The sequence below is a fragment of the Myotis brandtii genome, unplaced genomic scaffold (genome assembly GCF_000412655.1).
Source record: "Myotis brandtii unplaced genomic scaffold, ASM41265v1 scaffold802, whole genome shotgun sequence".
In the NCBI taxonomy this organism is placed as follows: Eukaryota; Metazoa; Chordata; class Mammalia; order Chiroptera; family Vespertilionidae; genus Myotis; species Myotis brandtii.
The window spans coordinates 92,275-110,478 of NW_005371230.1; the positions used below are offsets into that span (position 1 = coordinate 92,275).

The 18,204-nt window shown below is 41.2% G+C and overlaps 1 protein-coding gene across 4 annotated transcripts in view; it reads right to left on the reverse strand.

The window, feature by feature from the left end:
• SNX25 (sorting nexin 25) overlaps positions 1-18,204 on the reverse strand; it is a 68,917-nt gene that overhangs the window by 17,635 nt on the left and 33,078 nt on the right. For all 4 annotated transcript variants that reach the window (XM_005883836.2, XM_005883835.2, XM_014531400.1 and 1 more), the window contains 5 exons: positions 12,985-13,166; positions 10,112-10,243; positions 8,868-9,140; positions 6,028-6,192; positions 2,990-3,121 (listed from right to left, as the gene is read on the reverse strand). In XM_005883836.2, the coding sequence (XP_005883898.1) occupies positions 2,990-3,121; positions 6,028-6,192; positions 8,868-9,140; positions 10,112-10,243; positions 12,985-13,166 (884 nt within the window). The remainder of the gene's footprint in view (positions 1-2,989; positions 3,122-6,027; positions 6,193-8,867; positions 9,141-10,111; positions 10,244-12,984; positions 13,167-18,204) is intronic.

An 18,204-nucleotide genomic window follows, 5' to 3' on the forward strand; every position in this document is an offset into this window, starting at 1 on the left:
GTCTAAACAAGAACTCAGTCTGGCCAACATCTCGATTTCAGCTTTATGACACAATGAACAGAGAACCAGCCATATCATGCTGGACTATGGGCCCATGGCCTTGTGATCTAAGAAGTGGGTGTTGCTTTTTTAAGCTATGAAATTTGTGATAAGTTATTCTACAGCAAAAGAAAACTAATATGGCAGACTTACCATTCTGTGTTTCCTTGAAAAATCAAATCAACAGCAAGTAAACAGGTGTGAAATACGAGGGTTTCCCCAGTTTAATTTCAGGATTCAACAAATCATGGTTTCTATTTTCATGAAATTTTACATTAGGAGACACAATGTCCTCTACCTCCCAATTTAGATAATTCATAAACACAAACACACATATATATTCATACAGATACACACATGCACCCCAACAAATTCACAAAAGCCCACTATTATTATTATTTTTAAAATACGTTTTTATTGCCCTGACCGGTTTGGCTCAGTGGATAGAGTGTCGACCTGGGGACTAAAGGGTCCCAGGTTCGATTCCGGGAAAGGGCATGTACCTTGGTTGCGAGCATATCCCCAGTGTGGGGGGAGGGGGGGTGCAGGAGGCGGCTGATCGATGTTTCTCTCTCATCGATGTTTCTAACTCTCTATCCCTCTCCCTTCCTCTCTGTAAAAAATCTATAAAATTTATTAAAAAAACACACGTTTTTATTGATTTCAGAGAGAGAAAGGTATAGAAACATCAATGGTGAGAGAGAATCATTGATCAGCTGCCTCCTGCACACCCCACACTGGGGATCAAGCCTGCAACCCAGGCCTGTGCCCTGACCAGGAATCAAACCGTGACCTGGTTCATGCTCAACTAGTCGAGGCTCAACTACTGAGCCACACTGACCAGGCAGAAGCCGCTATTATTTTTAAGGCAAATTGATCAGAAAAGAAACAAAAGAAAATACATCAAATTTAAGCTTGAATCAGTAACAAATCGAATTAGAGAGAAAGAGCCAATAAGAAAAGCAAAGAACAGAGAGGCGAGACCTACTGAGCACACGCTGAGCCCCGTGAGGCAGGACTGTTCTCCCTGTAAGAACAGGGGAAGCGGAGGCACAGACAGGGTCTCTGACTGTCCTCGCATCACATGTCTAGTAAGTGGGGGTCCAGCCTGAGCCCCGGAGAGTCCGGAGCAGTGTAAACAAGCCTGCACACTCCCGTGGGACTGCTGGTGACTGGCAGTGAGGCGACCCCTCTGGGTGCATTCCATTCCCTTGCAGTGACCTCGGTGCCGCAGCCAGCTCCCGAGGAACAGCTGAGGACCAGGGCAAGGGGCCTCATGAGAGTCCCCTTCCCTCTCTCCCTCCTGCAGCATTTGCCTTTGGAAGGTGATTTTAATAAACTGAAATGTCAGGGGCAGCTCTAAGGCAACACTGAGGAGGTGACAGAATTTGTGTTCTTTCCCTCCACAGGCCTCCTCTACCATTTTTTGACACTAGATACCCCTGACTTCACCCTAAAGATAACTCCATCTACAATTATCAAGGGTTTCTTCTTAATCCTCACCCAAGAATATACTTATAGAGAGGAAGGGAGAGAAAGACAGCGAGAGAGAGATATCAACATGAGAAACATTGATCGGTTGCCTTCTATTCGTGCCTCAACTGGGGATCAATCCCACAACTCAGGTATGTGCCCTGACCAGGAATCAAACCAGCATTGTCCTGTGCAATCTATTGGCCATGCATCAAGGCTGATACTTCTATATAGTATTTCAAGGTTGGGTGCAATCTTCCCTGATCTATTGCCCCCCAAAAAGCATATCACCCTGCAGTTTACCTTAGTAAGAGTGCCAATAAGTACCAAAGATATACTAAGGGTACTTGGTTAAGCTCTCAGGTAAGGTGTGTGCTTTCAGCGTGGCTCTCGGAGAACATGCTTTGTTTCATTCTCTAGTCTAGAGAACAATTAAGATTGTGACTCTTAAGCCCGCCCCCAGTGCGTATGCAGCCACTGGGATGATGGGAAAGGCAGGGATGAACAAAGACAAGCTGGGCAGCTAGGTGCTTGCAAATCTAAGGAGTTGAGTATTTAACAAGCCACTGGAAACAATGATGGACAAAGCATTAACACTCTCTCACTCGGGATCTTGTTACTTGTGGACCTGACCTTTAGGTCCCGGCAGATAGAAAGGCATTAACAGTGTAAATGCCTAAAGCGTCTTTCTTTTAAATGAAATTATTTATTTAGACAAAATAAAAGGGATACAGTATATTCTAAGAAAGGTTATTCCATCTCATCAGAGAATAGCAAAATATTTTCTAATTCAAAGGACAAAATATTTTTTTTAAATATATTTCTTTATTGATTTCAGAGAGGAAGGGAGAAGGAGAGAGAAATAGAAACATCAATGATGAGAGAGAATCATTGATCAGCTGCCTCCTGCACACCCGCCACTGGGGACCGAGCCCGCAACCCAGGCATGTGCCCTTGGCCGGAATCGAACCTGGGACCCTTCAGTCTGCAGGCTGACGCTCTATCCACTGAGCCAAGCCAGCTAGGGCGACAAAATATTTTATTAAAGATCTTACAGCTACTGACATTGGAACAACTGAAGTCAGAAGGATGGAACGATCAGAAACACTTAAATTTAAAACTTTTTACCTCCAAATTTCAAATAGTGCTTTCCATTTTATTTCAACATTCAATGGAAAAATAAGATGGTAACTTAAAGACATTAACTGCTCCCAGTCTGAAGTCTCTTCCAGGTCCACTGAACAAGGACAACTTTCTGTCTACAGTGGAGTAAGAGTAGATCCCTACCAGGCAGCCGAGTGTAGCTCCCAGTCATGGGAGAACAAGAGTGAAATATGGGGGAAGGAAGGCAGGACAAATGCAGTCTAGGAGAATAAATATAAGATTTCCACCCTCAACCTTAATTCTCCAGAGAAAAATCTTTTCTTATGAAGTCAAACTTTTAAAATAAATTGGGAGTACAAGCAATGAAGCCTACCTCTCCACTGGTGATGGAAGCTTTCCACATTCCGAGGTTCTCACACCACCAATCTGTCCTTGCCAGGTGCAGCTGAAGGTCCGTGCGTTCTTTCTCTGTTAGAATTATTTCCTCCTTCAACTTGGAAACAATCTGCCACAGGAAATACATCCTGGGAGTTATAAAGCTATTTAAAATGCTATATAATTTGTAAAAAGTAGCAGGGTACAAAATCAACACACACAAAAACCAGTTGCATTTCTATACACTAATAACAGATCATCCAAAAAGGAAATAAAGAAAACAATTCCATTACAATAGCATAAAAATAATAAAATATATAGGATGAACTTAAGCAAGAAGGTGAAATACTTTTACAATAAAAACTACAGAACATTGATGAAAGAAATTAAATATAAACAAATGGAAAGATAGCCCATGTTCATGGATTGGAAGACTAAAGATTGCTAAGATGCAATATTACCCAAAGTGATCTACGGATGCAATGCAATCCCTGTCTAAATCTCAATGTTTGTTTGTTTTTTGCACAAACAGAAAAATCCATCCTATAATTTATGTAGAATCTCAAGGGAGACTGAATAGAACAGACAACCTGGGAAGAGAAGAACAAAAATGGAAAACTCCCACTTCTTAATTTCAACACCTATGACAAAAGTACCCTAATCAAAACAATTTGGTACTGAAATAAAAACAGACATATAGACCAATAGAATGGAAAAGAAAGCAAAGAAGTAAACCTTCACTTATATGGTCACATATTTGACAAGGGTGCCAAGACCATTCAATGGGAAAAAGACAACCTTTCCAACAAATGGTGCTGAAAAAAATGGGATATCACATGTAAAACAATGAAGTTAGACCCTTACCTAATACCACATACTACAATTAACTCAGCATGAATCAAAGATCTAAACATAAAGCTAAAACTATAAAATTCTCAGAAGAAAACATGGGGGAAAGCTTCATAACATTTAATGGCAATAATTTCTTGGCTATGACACCAAAGGCACAGGCAACAAAAGAAAATATAGAAAAATTAGACTTCATAAAAATTGTACACTTTTGGGCAAAAACAGTATTAACACAGTAAAAAGACAGTCAACAGAATGGAAGAATATATTTGCAAATCGCATATCTGACAGGGGATTAATATCCAGAACATATAGAGAACTCCTAAAACTCAACAACAAATAAACAACCTGATTCAAAAATGGGCAAAGGACTTGAATAAACATTTCTCCAAAGAAGATATATGAATGGCCAAAAAGTACCTGAAAAGATACTCAACATCACTAATCATTAGGGAAATGCAAAACAAAACCAGAGAACCAGAGTGAGATACCATCTCATTAGGGATTGTTATTATTAAAAACATGTACACACACACACACACACACACACACACACACACACACCAGAAAATAACAAGTATTGGTCAGGATACAGAGAAATCAGAATCCTATGTATGATGATAAGATAAAATGGTGCCGCCACTGTGGAACAGTAAGGAGATTCCTCAAAAAATTAAAAAGCAAAATTAACATATATCCCAGCAATTACAGCTCTGGGTAAACACCCAAAAGACCTGGAATAAAAGGATCTCAAAGAGATATTTGTACACCCATGATTATGGCAGCGTTAGTCACAATAGCCCAAAGTGGAAGCAAACAAAGACGGATGGATAAACAAAACACTGTATACACATACAATGAAATATTATTTAGCTTTTAAAAGGAAGGAAATTTTGACACATAGTAATATATGAATGAACCTTGAAGACATTATGCTAAATGAAACAAGCCAGTCACAAAAGGAAGAATGCTGTATGATTCCACGGACGTGAGGTACTTGGACTCGTTAAATTCATAACAGACAGAGAGCACAATGGTGGTGGCCAAAGGCGGGGAAGGAGCGATGGGGAGTTAGTGTTCAGTGGGTAGAGTTGCAATTCTGCAAGAGGAAGCGAGTTCTGAAGATGGATCGTGGTGACAGTTTCACAGCACGTGAGTGTATTCACATTAACCTGTACATTTTAAAATGGTTAAGATGGTAAAATTTAAAGTCATGCTTATTTTACTACAATTTTAAAAAAATAAACAATTTTTTAAAAAATTGTTGTGTTTACCGTCTCCTTGGATCTCTTTTATGAGAAAACGTATAGGGTGATAGAACTGCAGTTTGAGGCCAGCGGCTTTGCCCCCAAACCCTCCTCAGCATGCAGTCTACGAGGACCCCTTCCTTCCTCAGAAACCCCGCAGGAAGCCTCCCGCCGGGCCATCGTCCCGCATTTGCCACCGGTAAGGGCTGGGACTATCTGCCTCATTGTCATCGGACTATGTTTTGGGTCCACAACCAGCATGTTTGCTCCCTAAGAGCAGGTGGTAGATTCTATATTTCATTGATTCTTTGCAGTGACCTTCACAGCATCATTCATTTACTCGTCACTTATGTCTCTGAGCACAGGTGCGGAAAGTGCCAGAGATCACTTTAGCCGACCAAAGGGTGTTGGTGGCCTCCATGGAGGCATGAACCCCAGGCAAAGGCCACACCGCCTCCTGGTGTGACAAATGCCAATGAGCGAGATGCTGTTTACATTTTTAAACTTACTAATTCTGTTGCCTTTTAGCAAGATAACTTTTTTCTTGCATAATCTGGTGAGATTCTCTATATTTTACTTGCAGCATTTATAAGAAAATTTTAAAAAGGTAAAGATTGTCCTTGAGCAGTTAACTCACTTGCAGAAACAACCTTGGTTCAAGGGGAAGCTTTGCTCCTCCCCCAAAGGTACTGCAGGCAAGCCAGTCCAGGGAACGCTTACTCACAGATGATGGTGGGGAAAGAAACCCAAATCACACAAGAGTAAAAACAAGTACTTTCCTATTCTTACTAGAAGCAAAACAATAATAACAACAATAGAACTTAAAATAAAACTCTTTTTAAAGAAAACGTGGCACCTCTCAGCATAAACTGAAAACTACTATTTATCAAACTTAAAAAATGGAAACTTTCAAAGACAACCTTGAAAGCGAAAGAGTTACCTTCTTGTCAGGTTTTGGTGCATTTTGAATAGAATTTAGAGCTTGCCTTTTATATTCAAGTTTCTCGTTTAGTTCTCGTAGTTTGTTTACAGCAAAACTGGCTTGTTCATTAATCCGACTGGTGCCTTCATCCACAGCTTCCTCACCAGCCTCATCCCCCAGGCCCTGGAGGAGGAAGTCACATAACCACTGTGTCATACAAAGATGGACTGTTCCGTAATTATTACCTATTAGATAGGCACCACATCATTACAATGCACCGCCCAAAGTACTCAGCTCCACTAAGGAAAAAAATCTGTAGTAGAAAGTCTAGAAGCAGACTGCTTTTTCTCAGTAAAGTGAAAAATTAAAGTATTTGGAACCAAAGTAATTGGTGTTCAGAACTGCAATGAGAAAAAACAAAAACAAAACAAGGAAATATTTAATATCCTAGGGAAAGGAAAATGATTCCTCACCATTATTTCCCAAATGGTTCACCCAAGGGGATATGCATGGAACAAGGGGAGGCAACAGATTTGTCTTCCCAGCTCTACCTCAGTGTCCTGTCTCTCATCTTTGACAAAGACACAGGTTTGGAATCCTTTTGGTGTCCTAAGAATATTATGGAAAAACTCATGCAAGTCTCTTTAAAATAAAATTTCCAAATTCCTACTAGCAAAAGTACTTTCTGTATAGACTCTGTTCAGTCCTTCTCTTGAAGATGTATTTTATAAATCATTATGTAGATTACTTACTAGTAAAATGGTTAGCATTTGAAAGTGACTTAAAGTTCACAAAGAACCATATAACTTGGAAAAATCTGGCTAGATTACTAAGGGGCCTGTTAATCAGATTCATGAGCAGCAACATCAGGACACTGAAAAGAACTGCTGAGAACTATCTTCGGGTTTGTTTACTCCTTAACTTTCTTCCAGAGTTTTTTCTTCTAACTATTATGAATTGTAACAAACAGTGTATTAAATTTTTTTCAAAGAAAAATAAGGTATTCATTTCTGTAGTTTCTTTCTAATCCTGTCCATAAGTATATCTATTATGACATAACTTTACACCTGTACACACTTGAGTGGATATTCTGCCTTTTTCACATAACATATTTTGAGGATATTACAGTCTTCAAAATTATAATTTATGTCGCATGGTACTTTATGAATTGAAATTTAACTGAGGCAGATGCTACCGCTGCTCCTCTACGAGTTGATTTTGCACTTTTGCTCTCCCAGGTGTATTAAGTTAAACTCCATTGTGCATAAACTTTTTTCTCATTTTTAGCTATGTTCTAGGATAAATTTGTAGATAAACTTGATTATTGAAACAAAGAATAGGAACTATCAAAACGTCAGTAATACATAATACCCCCCTTTGAATCCTAGGTGAAGTTGGACATTTTTTTATGTTTTGTTTACTATTACTTTTCTTATCAAGTGTCAGTTAAAGTCCTTGTTCAATTTATCTGTTGGGCATTAATGTTTTTATTAATTTGAATAACCTCATTTGCATATTAACCATTTTAACTTTTAGGTAGAGCGATAACATAGTAAAACAAACTGGCCTGCCCTAGCCAGTTTGGCTCAGTGGACAGAGTGTTGGTCGTGGACTGAAGGGTCACAGGTTTGATTCTGGTCAAGGGCAAGTACCTTGGTTGCAGGATCAATTCCTGGTCCTGGTCAGGGTGTGTGAGGGAGTCAACCAATTTACGTGTCTCTTTTACATCAATGTTTCTCTCTCTGTGTCTCTCCCGCTCCCTTGAAAAATATTCTTAGGTGAGGATTAACAAACAACCAACCAAAAAACCAAACTGGCCTGTCTTAAAAAGAAAATGCAATGAGTAATGAGTTTTGGACCAAAGAGCTTAGTGGTTTTGTATACCGAAAATGTAAACAACCAAGTAACAAAACTTTTTTTTTTAAAGCCTGGCCCGGCAGGTATGGCTCAGTGGTTGAGCATCCACCTGCGACCCAGGAGGTCATGGTTCATAGGTGGACATTTGGTCAGGGCACATGCCCGGGTTGCAGTCTCGATCCCCAGTAGTAGGGGGCATATAGGAGGCAGCCGATTAATGATTCTCTCTCATTGATGTTTCTATCTCTTTCTCCCTCTCCATTCTTCTCTCTGAAATCAATAAAAACATATTTCTTTAAAAAAGCCTGAATGAATGAATTTAACAACAGTTCAGAGATGCCAGATTCTAATATTATCAAGCTCAAGTACTTGATCCTCAGGGCTTGAGATAGAGTGAACTGGGCAGAAAGAATCCAAGATAAATGATAATCTTTCTATGTAAGAAGACTCTAAAACACATTTTTTTTCTTTGTACCTTCACAAAACTTAAGACTCACTGATAGTAAAAGTCATTGAGAGTGAATGGATAGCCTCTGGGGCTGTCCAGACCGACCTAGTACACTAACAGGAATCAGACTTCAGGTATGGAGAGCAAGGTTCCTTCCAGAACATCTTCATTTCACCTGATTTTCTTAACTCCAAAATATTTCCCATGACTCCTCTCACATTCTCTGCCTCTCCTTATTTTTCCCCCATCCTTTGTCTCAAGCGGCCCACCTCACAGTTTTTCAGGAGTCAAACCAGGGTGTGTCTCAGGCAGGTATAAGGCAGGGAGGCCTCTGACACAATGTTGGAAAATGGTAGCCAGTTGGTCAGAAGGACAAAGAAAGACATGTGTAAGGCCACAAGCAACATGGTAATTCAACTTCAAGTTCTACTGAAATTCCTATATGTTAAAAAGATGGAGGTGCACCCCAAATTTGCCTTATACAATATGTGCTCACCTAATCACATTCAAAGTTTACGCACTGAGAGGAAGCAGGAAGTTGAATGGGACTCACCACTTCATCCTTGTTAGAAGTCAACTGTGAGGCATGTGTTTCTTCCTCTTGCATCGTCATTTTCTCATAGAGGTCACTGACAATAAACGAAGGGTAATACCTGTCCTTCAGGACCTCATAAACGTCTCCCTGGATTTTGAAGAACACTTCAATACCTTTATTTCCTACAAGACACTGCTGGATCTCTTTGTAAAGGGATTTTTCCACCGATATTTCTTTGCTCTCCACAAAGAAATTCTGGTAAATTTCACCAACTAACTGTGGGATTTCATTCTGAAAAGACAGGAAGAGAATGAGGAAGGTAAGAAATATCACCTCTGAGAATTCTTCTCTTCTGCCTCTCTGTGCTTTAAAGGGGGAAGGGCGACACTGAGAATGCACACTGGTAGCCAGGGTGGGCCCAAGGCTTCGTGTACATTCAGGGCCAAAGGGTAAGTGTTAGACACTGAACACAACAGCCGGGTCCTTAAAATGAACACTTCATGTTGAACAGTTAACAGGTGGCATTCAATTCCAGCAACACTCATGTAAAGTAAAAGTGAGTAATTTAATGTACACACTGCTCTTTGTGCTTCTTTTAATAAATATCAGCGGGCTTTTAATAATTAATAAGCCGCACAAAATATATGTATATATATTATACATGTTGTTAAGTATATTTATAGATATATCCATACATATATATTTCATATTCTTGAATTTAATTCTTAAATATATATTGAGAAGTTGCCAAGTACAAAACATAATGTTTATTGTTGGGCTTTTCACTGTAACCAAAATTTTTTTCTGTGTTCCTTAAGTCAATCATATTTTAAATTTTAAATAAAATAAAAGGAGAACAATCAATAGTATAAAATATGCACATTATATTAAAAATAACAAGGTTATAAGGTCGAGTTGTAGGTGACAAGACCAAATTTATTATAACAGCAATGTGGGTATGCACATGCCGTTATATAATGTGTCAAAAAGGAAGTACCTGAAACTAAATTCACTATTTTGGTACTTTTATAAATCTTTTTTTCCCTTTGACTACACATTCAAAAGCAACTTTTATTTTTTTTTAAAAAAAAGCTAATTTTTATTTACCATTATGAGCTAAAACATCATGCCAATATTATATTGGTTAAAATGTTCTTTTCATGAATTCTATCTTATAGTTTCACTGAGAAACACAGACACACTGCCTAGCATACAAGTTTTTATCAGCTAGTGATTAATATTCCTTAGTCTAAAAATACTACCTTATTAGCATTCTTTAAAGATTCCACAGACTCCCAAAAGCCAATCAGAGCTCTCTTGTCCATTCTTTCCATGTACATTCGGAAGTGCTCTCGGTAGAAAGCATTGGCCAAGATGTCTTCAAATTGAAGAATCTATTAAGAGAATTTAAGAAAAAGCTCTTAAAAGCAAAATTTTAAATATCAGTTTGCTTTAACTTCCAATGGATTAATTTCTACATTCAGGGGGGGAAAATGCCTCACTGTTTTAAGGTCATAGTCAATGTAATACAGTACTTCTCTCACCCTCTTAAATTTTAAATGGTAAAAGTTTACTGAATATTCAAAATGCACATATTCAATAAATACCAATTTTCTATTAATCATTCACTCATTCAGCACAAAATCTATTTGGCATCAACTCTGTTATCAGGCACACTTCTAGGAAATGAAATAGACATAACCCTGCCCTATTGGATGTACTGCTGAAAGCAATAGATGCCAATAATAGAAAAATTAAAGAGAAATGTATTAAAGACCAGGAAGCCAGAGTGTAATAATTTGGTATTTTTGCTTTCCACCCTATTTCTATATAGCTGAGCAAACTACAAATTATTTTATATTTTGCCCTTTTTGTTTAGAGTATCACATTCAATTAAAAATATTTTATAAGTATCATTTAATTAATCCATAATATTCTATTGTATGGATATACCAAATTACCTTTATTATTCTGCATGCTCACAGTAAAAGAAAAAGCACTAGTTGAAGACTCCGTGGGAATGATCATAAGCATGAACTGCTGTGATATGAGAAAGCAGATGACCTTCATTATAATTTATAACTCAATGAACTAGGAGAAATGCCCCAAATTAATTTAGAAGGAATTTAAGTCTCATATTCTTGGTTCTTAATGAGATTTTTTAAATGGCATCTAAGTATAACTCAAATGCAATGAAAAGAAAACATTTTAAGATTCTCAATATTGTGAGATTTTCAGAAATGTTACCAAGTGCATGTGGTCAATGAATATTCAACTCTTCTGCGACAGTAACCTTCAATCTGTTCTGTGGGCAGAAAGGGACATTTTTTTCTAACAACTTCTGGTACCTAATTAAAGAAGATGGCCATCCCTTGCTACAGACCACTAATAACTAGTTCCCATAAATATTCCAGACCATTAGTATTTAGATAGTGTCCTCACTCTGGGAGGTTGTAGCATGTAGCTTTACTTTATGTAAACCGTACTGGTGAAGCATTCTGAAGTGCCAATCCTGACTGTCCATGCTCCTGAGAGGTTAGAGGAAACCCATACCACCTGTGGCTACGGAGGACAGGTCACTCAGAGACCCACTGATTTTTAATATAGGGAGGAGTTGAGCAGGAAGGACATTCCACAAATTCTAAGGAAGCCTTCCCAGCATAAGTTCACTCAGATCAAATGATTCCCCAGTTGGATACAAATTCACATATTTGCAAAATTAAGTCCAAAAAATCTAAACTATTCCATTGTTAGATTTAATCCTTTCTATGTTCAGTCCCCACAGTGCAAATATAGCCACATAAACTAGGGTAAGTATATCTCAAGTAGGATTACTAAAACATCTGATATACCTTATCTCTTGGCTGTAGATGAACCAAGTTCTCTACTCCATTTGTTTTTTCCTTCTCTTGAGACCCACAGGAGCATTTCACTGTGTGACACCTACACTGCCTAGGTTTGCATCCTGACTCTGCCACTTCCTAGGCCCATGAGCTGTTACTCCACCACTCTGAACCTCAGTTTCTTCTTCTGTAGAATGAGGACAGTACCGCCTACTTTATGGGTGGCTGTGAGACTTATAACAGCTGCTGTGTATCACAACAGACAACAAAAACTAATCAGAAAAAGCCTGAACCAGCATTTTGGCTGAGACAGACAAGACAATGATGGGTGGCAAAAAACAACGCAGTCAAGAGGTCGCTTTCTAGGTGAGTAAGCGTGGGTGAAAGAATTAGGTCAGTGGGGTCGAGAGGTTACAAATGCACCAGGAAACTCTTGTGGGTGATAAAGATGCTGGCTATCTTCATTGTGATGATAACTTCATGAGTACATACATATGTCAAAATTTCTTCGTATACTTTAAAGCTGTTTTAAAAAATGAGTATTCCATTAAGCCTTGATAATAGAATTGCAAATAAACAATGTACAAAATGTTTAGACTAAGGACATTGGAGTACTTTGCTATCTATAGATTGCTGGATTTGATTTGCCAAAATATTGTTAAGGAATTTTCTATTTTCTATTCGGGTCATGATGGATATTGGTTAGTAGTTTGTTTGTTTTATTTTCTTCTTGTAATGTTTTTCTCCTCCACTTATTAAACAGGTGTAGTTAAGATTGATTTTATCTCTGCCTTAAAATGGTTAACAGAATCCACTAGTGCAGTGGTCGGCAAACTGCGGCTCTTTGGCCCCTTAGTGTGGCCATGAAGTTTCAATCACACTGTACGTGCACGCCCACACGTGGTATTTTGTGGAAGAGCCACACTCAAGGGGCTGCAGTTTGCCGACCACTGCACTAGTGAAATAATGAGCCTAAAGTTTTCTTTGTGGGAAGGTTTTAAATTATGCTCCTCTAGGATTGTGGGAGGGAAAAGGGAGGATGGGAAAACACACACAGGCATGCGCGCACACACATACATCCACCCCATGCCTACCTATCATGCCTATTACCATTCCCGGAAGTCAATGACACCAGGTAATACAGCTCGTCACTCATAAAAGCAAACATGTGAGTCTATATTCTGGAACATTTGCCTTAAATTAAATACCAGAAAGTTACAAGACTGTATCTCTGATTCCACCAGCGTTCATAACAAACATGAAAAGGTCAAACAAGAAACTGAAAGTTCTACCTTCTGGCTTTGAGGCCCCTCCCCCTCCTCCAAGGCCCCGTCCTCTTGCTGGTCGTAGTCGGGGCCCCCCAGCATCCTGATTCTCTTCTCGCACTGCTTCTTCGCCACCGTCAGTTGGTTAATGTACCTTTTCATATTCCTGGCCCTCAGGAGGTCAGCTTTCATCGCAGCAGTTTCTTTACCTTGAATGGGAGGGGTGGACAGGCCCGGTCAGAGCATGAGGTGAAAGAGGAACGCAACAGCTCCGAACCAGGTTACTGTCAGGTGCGGGGCATTCTGAACAACAGTGGGTACTGAATAGGGTGGGACTGGACAGAATAGGATAGAACTCATGCTAAACATATGCGTACTCTCAAGAGAAATACCATTAATTTTTAACTATGTCCCTGACAAATCTTACTCAGTGTAAACCACGTTACAAACCTCCTCTGTCAACACTATACTCACAAACCAAACCACTCCACATGTTTGCATGGATATACAGTTAACCCCTGACCAACGCGGTTCCACCTGCACGGGTCTACTCCTATGTGGATGTTTTACAATGGTTTAATTAATTTATAAAAACGACTAAGCATTGAGCACTACCTTGTGGAAAATGGCCTGGTTTGCCTACACAATCTGAAGCAGGGGTTGGGGTGGGGGGGAAGGCTTTTGTTAGTCTTGCGTGTTTTTCACGGGACAGAAGTGAGCGGGTTTCAACGCTGATGAGAAAGGACCACTAGGGGGGGAGGAGGGGTGTCAGGCGGGGGAGGGAACCCAGGAGGTAGGTGCAGAGCCTGGCTGTGGGGAAGCCGCCTCCTCCACTGCACAACCGGAATGAATGTGACACCAGCCATGGGGAGTGACGGCCGAAGCTGAAGCAGCTCCCCCGAGGTTGCCTGCTTAGAGGGAGGTGGGTAGAGTGAGGGTCAGCGGTTCAGGGTCAGGAGTAGGAAGTGACATTCGAGGTGGAGAGCAGAGAGCAGGCTCACTTCCGAAACCCCTGAGATGCTGGGCAATGCCCGGCCTTGGTGACCCCACACACAGGTGCTCCCTGGCCGGGCAGCTCACACTGGAGGCGAATCCTCACGTCCTTGGCTTAGACTGGAACTACCCCCATAAAAGAAGGGGTCTTTGCTCTGTTTCTTGGTGCCCCTCAAAGTGGAGAGTAAGAAACGTTTTATTTCTTGACTGGAGCCCTCCAATTCCCCAGGGTAATCATTCCCTCTCATGTCCACTCCGTCAGTTTCTACAAATGCTTAAAACAGGACCCCGGCAAGCCAAACAGACTAACTGAAAATATTCAGACAAGCACCACAAAACGTGTTATCTTTCAGAAGCAGCTTTTCCAGGGTTTAGCACAGGCCACCGCAGACGGCAGGGCACTAGATGGCCTGGCAGGAGGGCCTGGCAGATATTATAGACGTTTCCCCACATGGTGCTCAGATCTTTCATTTGCCGTCCACATGGTTTCTCAGCGGGTCCTGTGCTTGGCTGACAGCGAGGCCCCAACTGAAGAACTCAGGAATGCAGCTTTCATCTCAACAGGAAGGAACACCAGGATCGCAGAGCCTCGGGGGGAAGATCAGGGTGAAAACAGTCCACCCCCAGATTAGTCTATGCAAACTAGGAAGCGCTGTGTGTGCCTCTAAAGAAATAGATGCTTGGAATAGCTAATCTTTCAGGGGAAAAAATTATTTTTAAACATATATCCTTAAAAATCAAAATTGTGTGCATAGCATTTAAATTACCCTAAGATTGGGGATAAAAAATACTTTTCACAAAATAAACCTAGAACATATTTTAATTTGGGGTGAAAGAGGCTAATAAAGAGACATACCAGTACATGGAAGAAACTGAACACATTTACCGACAATCAAATTCTTCTTCTCCTAGGAAAGCTGTAAAAGCCTTTTTCAAATACAAAAACTAGAAGCAGATTCCAAAGAAAAGGAAGAATATAAAAGAATAAACATTCCTCTAAGCCCAGCTGCAGGGCAGAGAATATTCTGGTGTTCTACTTGAATGATACTTTCTGTTTCTTAAAGAGCAATCCTATGCCATTGTCTGGGCACAAGCTTGTTCCTAACAAATGCAAATGCAGCCTGTTGCTTACAAAATCCTGTTTATTTTTGCCTCAGAAAATTAAAGCCACGTTCAGGGCTAAATGGCTAACATGGCCTCGTGTAGCCATGTGCCTATCATGCAAAAATCCTTTTGATACAAATGAATACATCTTTGTAACCTGAAAACCCATTTAGCCAAGAAATATTCAAGTCAAGAAATGTACAGACAAGTGGGTATGTGGCGACCAGTGTGGCCCAGCTGGCTCAAGACAGATTCATATGGCTATTTCTCTGTAAGGCCTCACATTACAGGGCGCCATGTGAAAAAACCATCAACCATAAAACATTGAATCTAGCTTTTAAAAGAAGGCCAAGACGATACGCAGTGGCAGGTGAAACTGGATGGCGGTGGCTCTCTAAATTGGTGCCAAGATGAACACACAAGTGATACAATATTCTAAAGCTATCTCTACATATAAAAACCTAAGCAACGGTTCAACCGTCCATGACACGCACTGACCACCGGGGGCAGACACTCAATGCACAGGCATGGAAACATGGAACAGACTGATGAATCTCAGAGGGAAGGGGGGAGGAGGAGGGTAGGAAGAGGTTAATCAAAGATCTTATATGCATACTAGAGGCCCAGTGCATGGATTCGTGCTCTGGTGGGGTCCCTCAACCTAACTTGTGGAGATCAGGCCAAAACCGGCTCTCCGACATCCCCCGAGGGGTCCCGGATTACGAGAGGTTGCAGGCCAGGCCGAGGGACCCCAAGGGTGCACAAATCTGTGCACCAGGCTTCTAGTTAATTATAAATGTTTATTGTTTTTTCTCCTAGATTGTCTAGATTCTACTGAGGTCAAAGCAAAAGGAAATGGATTCATTTGGGTTCATTTGCTGCAAAGGACACTTGAATTAGACATTAGGGAACCCTTTTATAGACATTGGCTATAAAGACATCCCAGCAGACCTGTGACCAACACCACAGAGCTGCCTGTTGTAGCACCTTCTACCCATGATGCAGTTCTTCCTTAAGCAAGTGGAAGGCTTGCAGAGAGACAAAAACACCAGGACACAACTGTTAGGTACTATCTCTAATGAGGCGAAGGAGGGTGAAGTAACTTACATGCAAACCAGCAACCCCAGAAACAGCACAAGTATAAGTGGATGGAAATGCCACCCCTCTATTTTTTAGGTATTAAAAAATGTCAATCGCAAAATATTTCTCTTTTCTTATAACACCGCTCAAATTCCAAGGCATATCCTAACAACAGCACCTCCTCAGGCTGGGTGCGGAATTCACTTGCTGACACAGCAGGTTTCTCAACCCCAGGCAGTACTGCCGACCTTTGGGGCTGGTGTTGTAGGGCTGTCCTGTGCACTGCAGGATGTGTAGCAGCATCCCTGGCCTCTACCACTAGGTGCCAGTAGCATCCTCTCTCCCAGATGTGACAACCAACAATGTCTCCAAACCCTGTCAAATGTCCCAGGACCCCTAACATAGTACTTCACACCACTGAGAAGCACTAATAGGGAGGCAAACCCCTGTGGTGTGGAAGGACACAGGCCACACACTTGCCCTTCCCCGACTCCTCAGGACGCAGGGTCCGTTCACACCCCAGGCAATTAGTAAGGACGTAGGGGACTTCCTCCCTACAGGAGCCTCCACTCCTCGCCTGTATCCATGCTGACAGGTGAACAAGCCTTTGAAACAAACCCCCTTGAGAGGAGGGCGCAGGGCCCAGGTGTGTATTGACTTAGGCACCGGTTCAGTTTCCAGATGAGAAACGGTGCTTGACCTCTTGGCAGCAATTCTCAGGAGTTACTAATCGTCGCACACTTCTTCAAAGTTACCCGAAGATCACCTCCAAGGCCGGCCAGGAAGGAAAAGAGACTTCCCTTGCTTCTCAACTTGAGGCCAGTAGGTTCTTTTTTTTCTCTTTTTTTTTCTTAAGAACAAAGGGGATTCTTACCACACCAAACACTTGAAATTTCCTAAGTGTCCCTGCACGTCTGTGGAAAGTACACTTGAGGAATAAGGAGAAATGACAGCAGGAGCGGATGGCGGAACCACTCACATTATGATGGAAAAAACCACAGGGCGCCAGCCCTGCACGGCGGGCCAGGGGTCTGACAGCACACCTTCTACTCCTTCCTTCAACTGTATCTAGCAGTGCCTCTGGTCAAGGCCCTCCGACATGTTTGCAATACACTTTCCCACACATTCAATTACCAGGGGAGCCCTGCTCCCAAATGAGAACAAGCTGAACAGATCTGACATACACGCTTCGAGCACAGATCTGGCCCATATAACCTGTCAGTTTTGAGCATGGCTCTCATGACATCTGCCTGCGTGAATGAGCAGTGTAGTGGGAAGAGTCCAGGACTGAAAATCGGGAGACCTGGGTTCAAGACCCAGATCTATGTGGCCTAACTGGTAGTTTCTAGTCACACAGCACAGTGCTGAACATCTCTGGACCTGAGCTTTATTTGTATAAATGCAGGTGTTAGAATCTGTGATGACTGAAGTTTTCCTGGGGAACAGAGTTGACAGTAGAGTTGCCTATAAAATTACGAGACTATAGAGAGTTTAACAGAAGTGCCCCGAGTCCTCCAAGGGAGAGAATGAGGGGCAAAGAAGGACAGTGGAAGGGACATGAGGTACTGGAGGCGGCAGTTCTCACAGTGTGAGGGCCAGACAGGGAGACACGCTGGCGATGGCGAGGGCCCCTGTAGCAGTGGCAGGGAACCAGCCTGCGGTGTTTTGTAAGGTTAGGTCATTCATAAATTAGAAACACAGCTGGTTGAAGCCAAGGTTGCAGGTTCAATTCCTGGTCAGGGCACATGCAAGAATCAACCAGTGAATGAATACATAAATGGGTAGAACAAGTCAATGTTTCTCTCTCTCTCAAATCAATAAATAAAAATTTTAAAAAATAAATTAGGAACTATTTGTTTCGAATTATTGCAATGGCAGAAAGTCAGATCACATCAAAGCATCAGAAAGGATCCTGAGGCAATTAGCTCCCTTCGTTCAGGCAAGGACACCTTTAAATCCCAAATCAGACAATGACGCTACATATTATCTTTATAAAAATAATTCCTGATGGAAAGCATTAGGGTTCTTATTAACGAGTAACTGTGTGTGTGTGTGTGTGTGTGTGTGTGT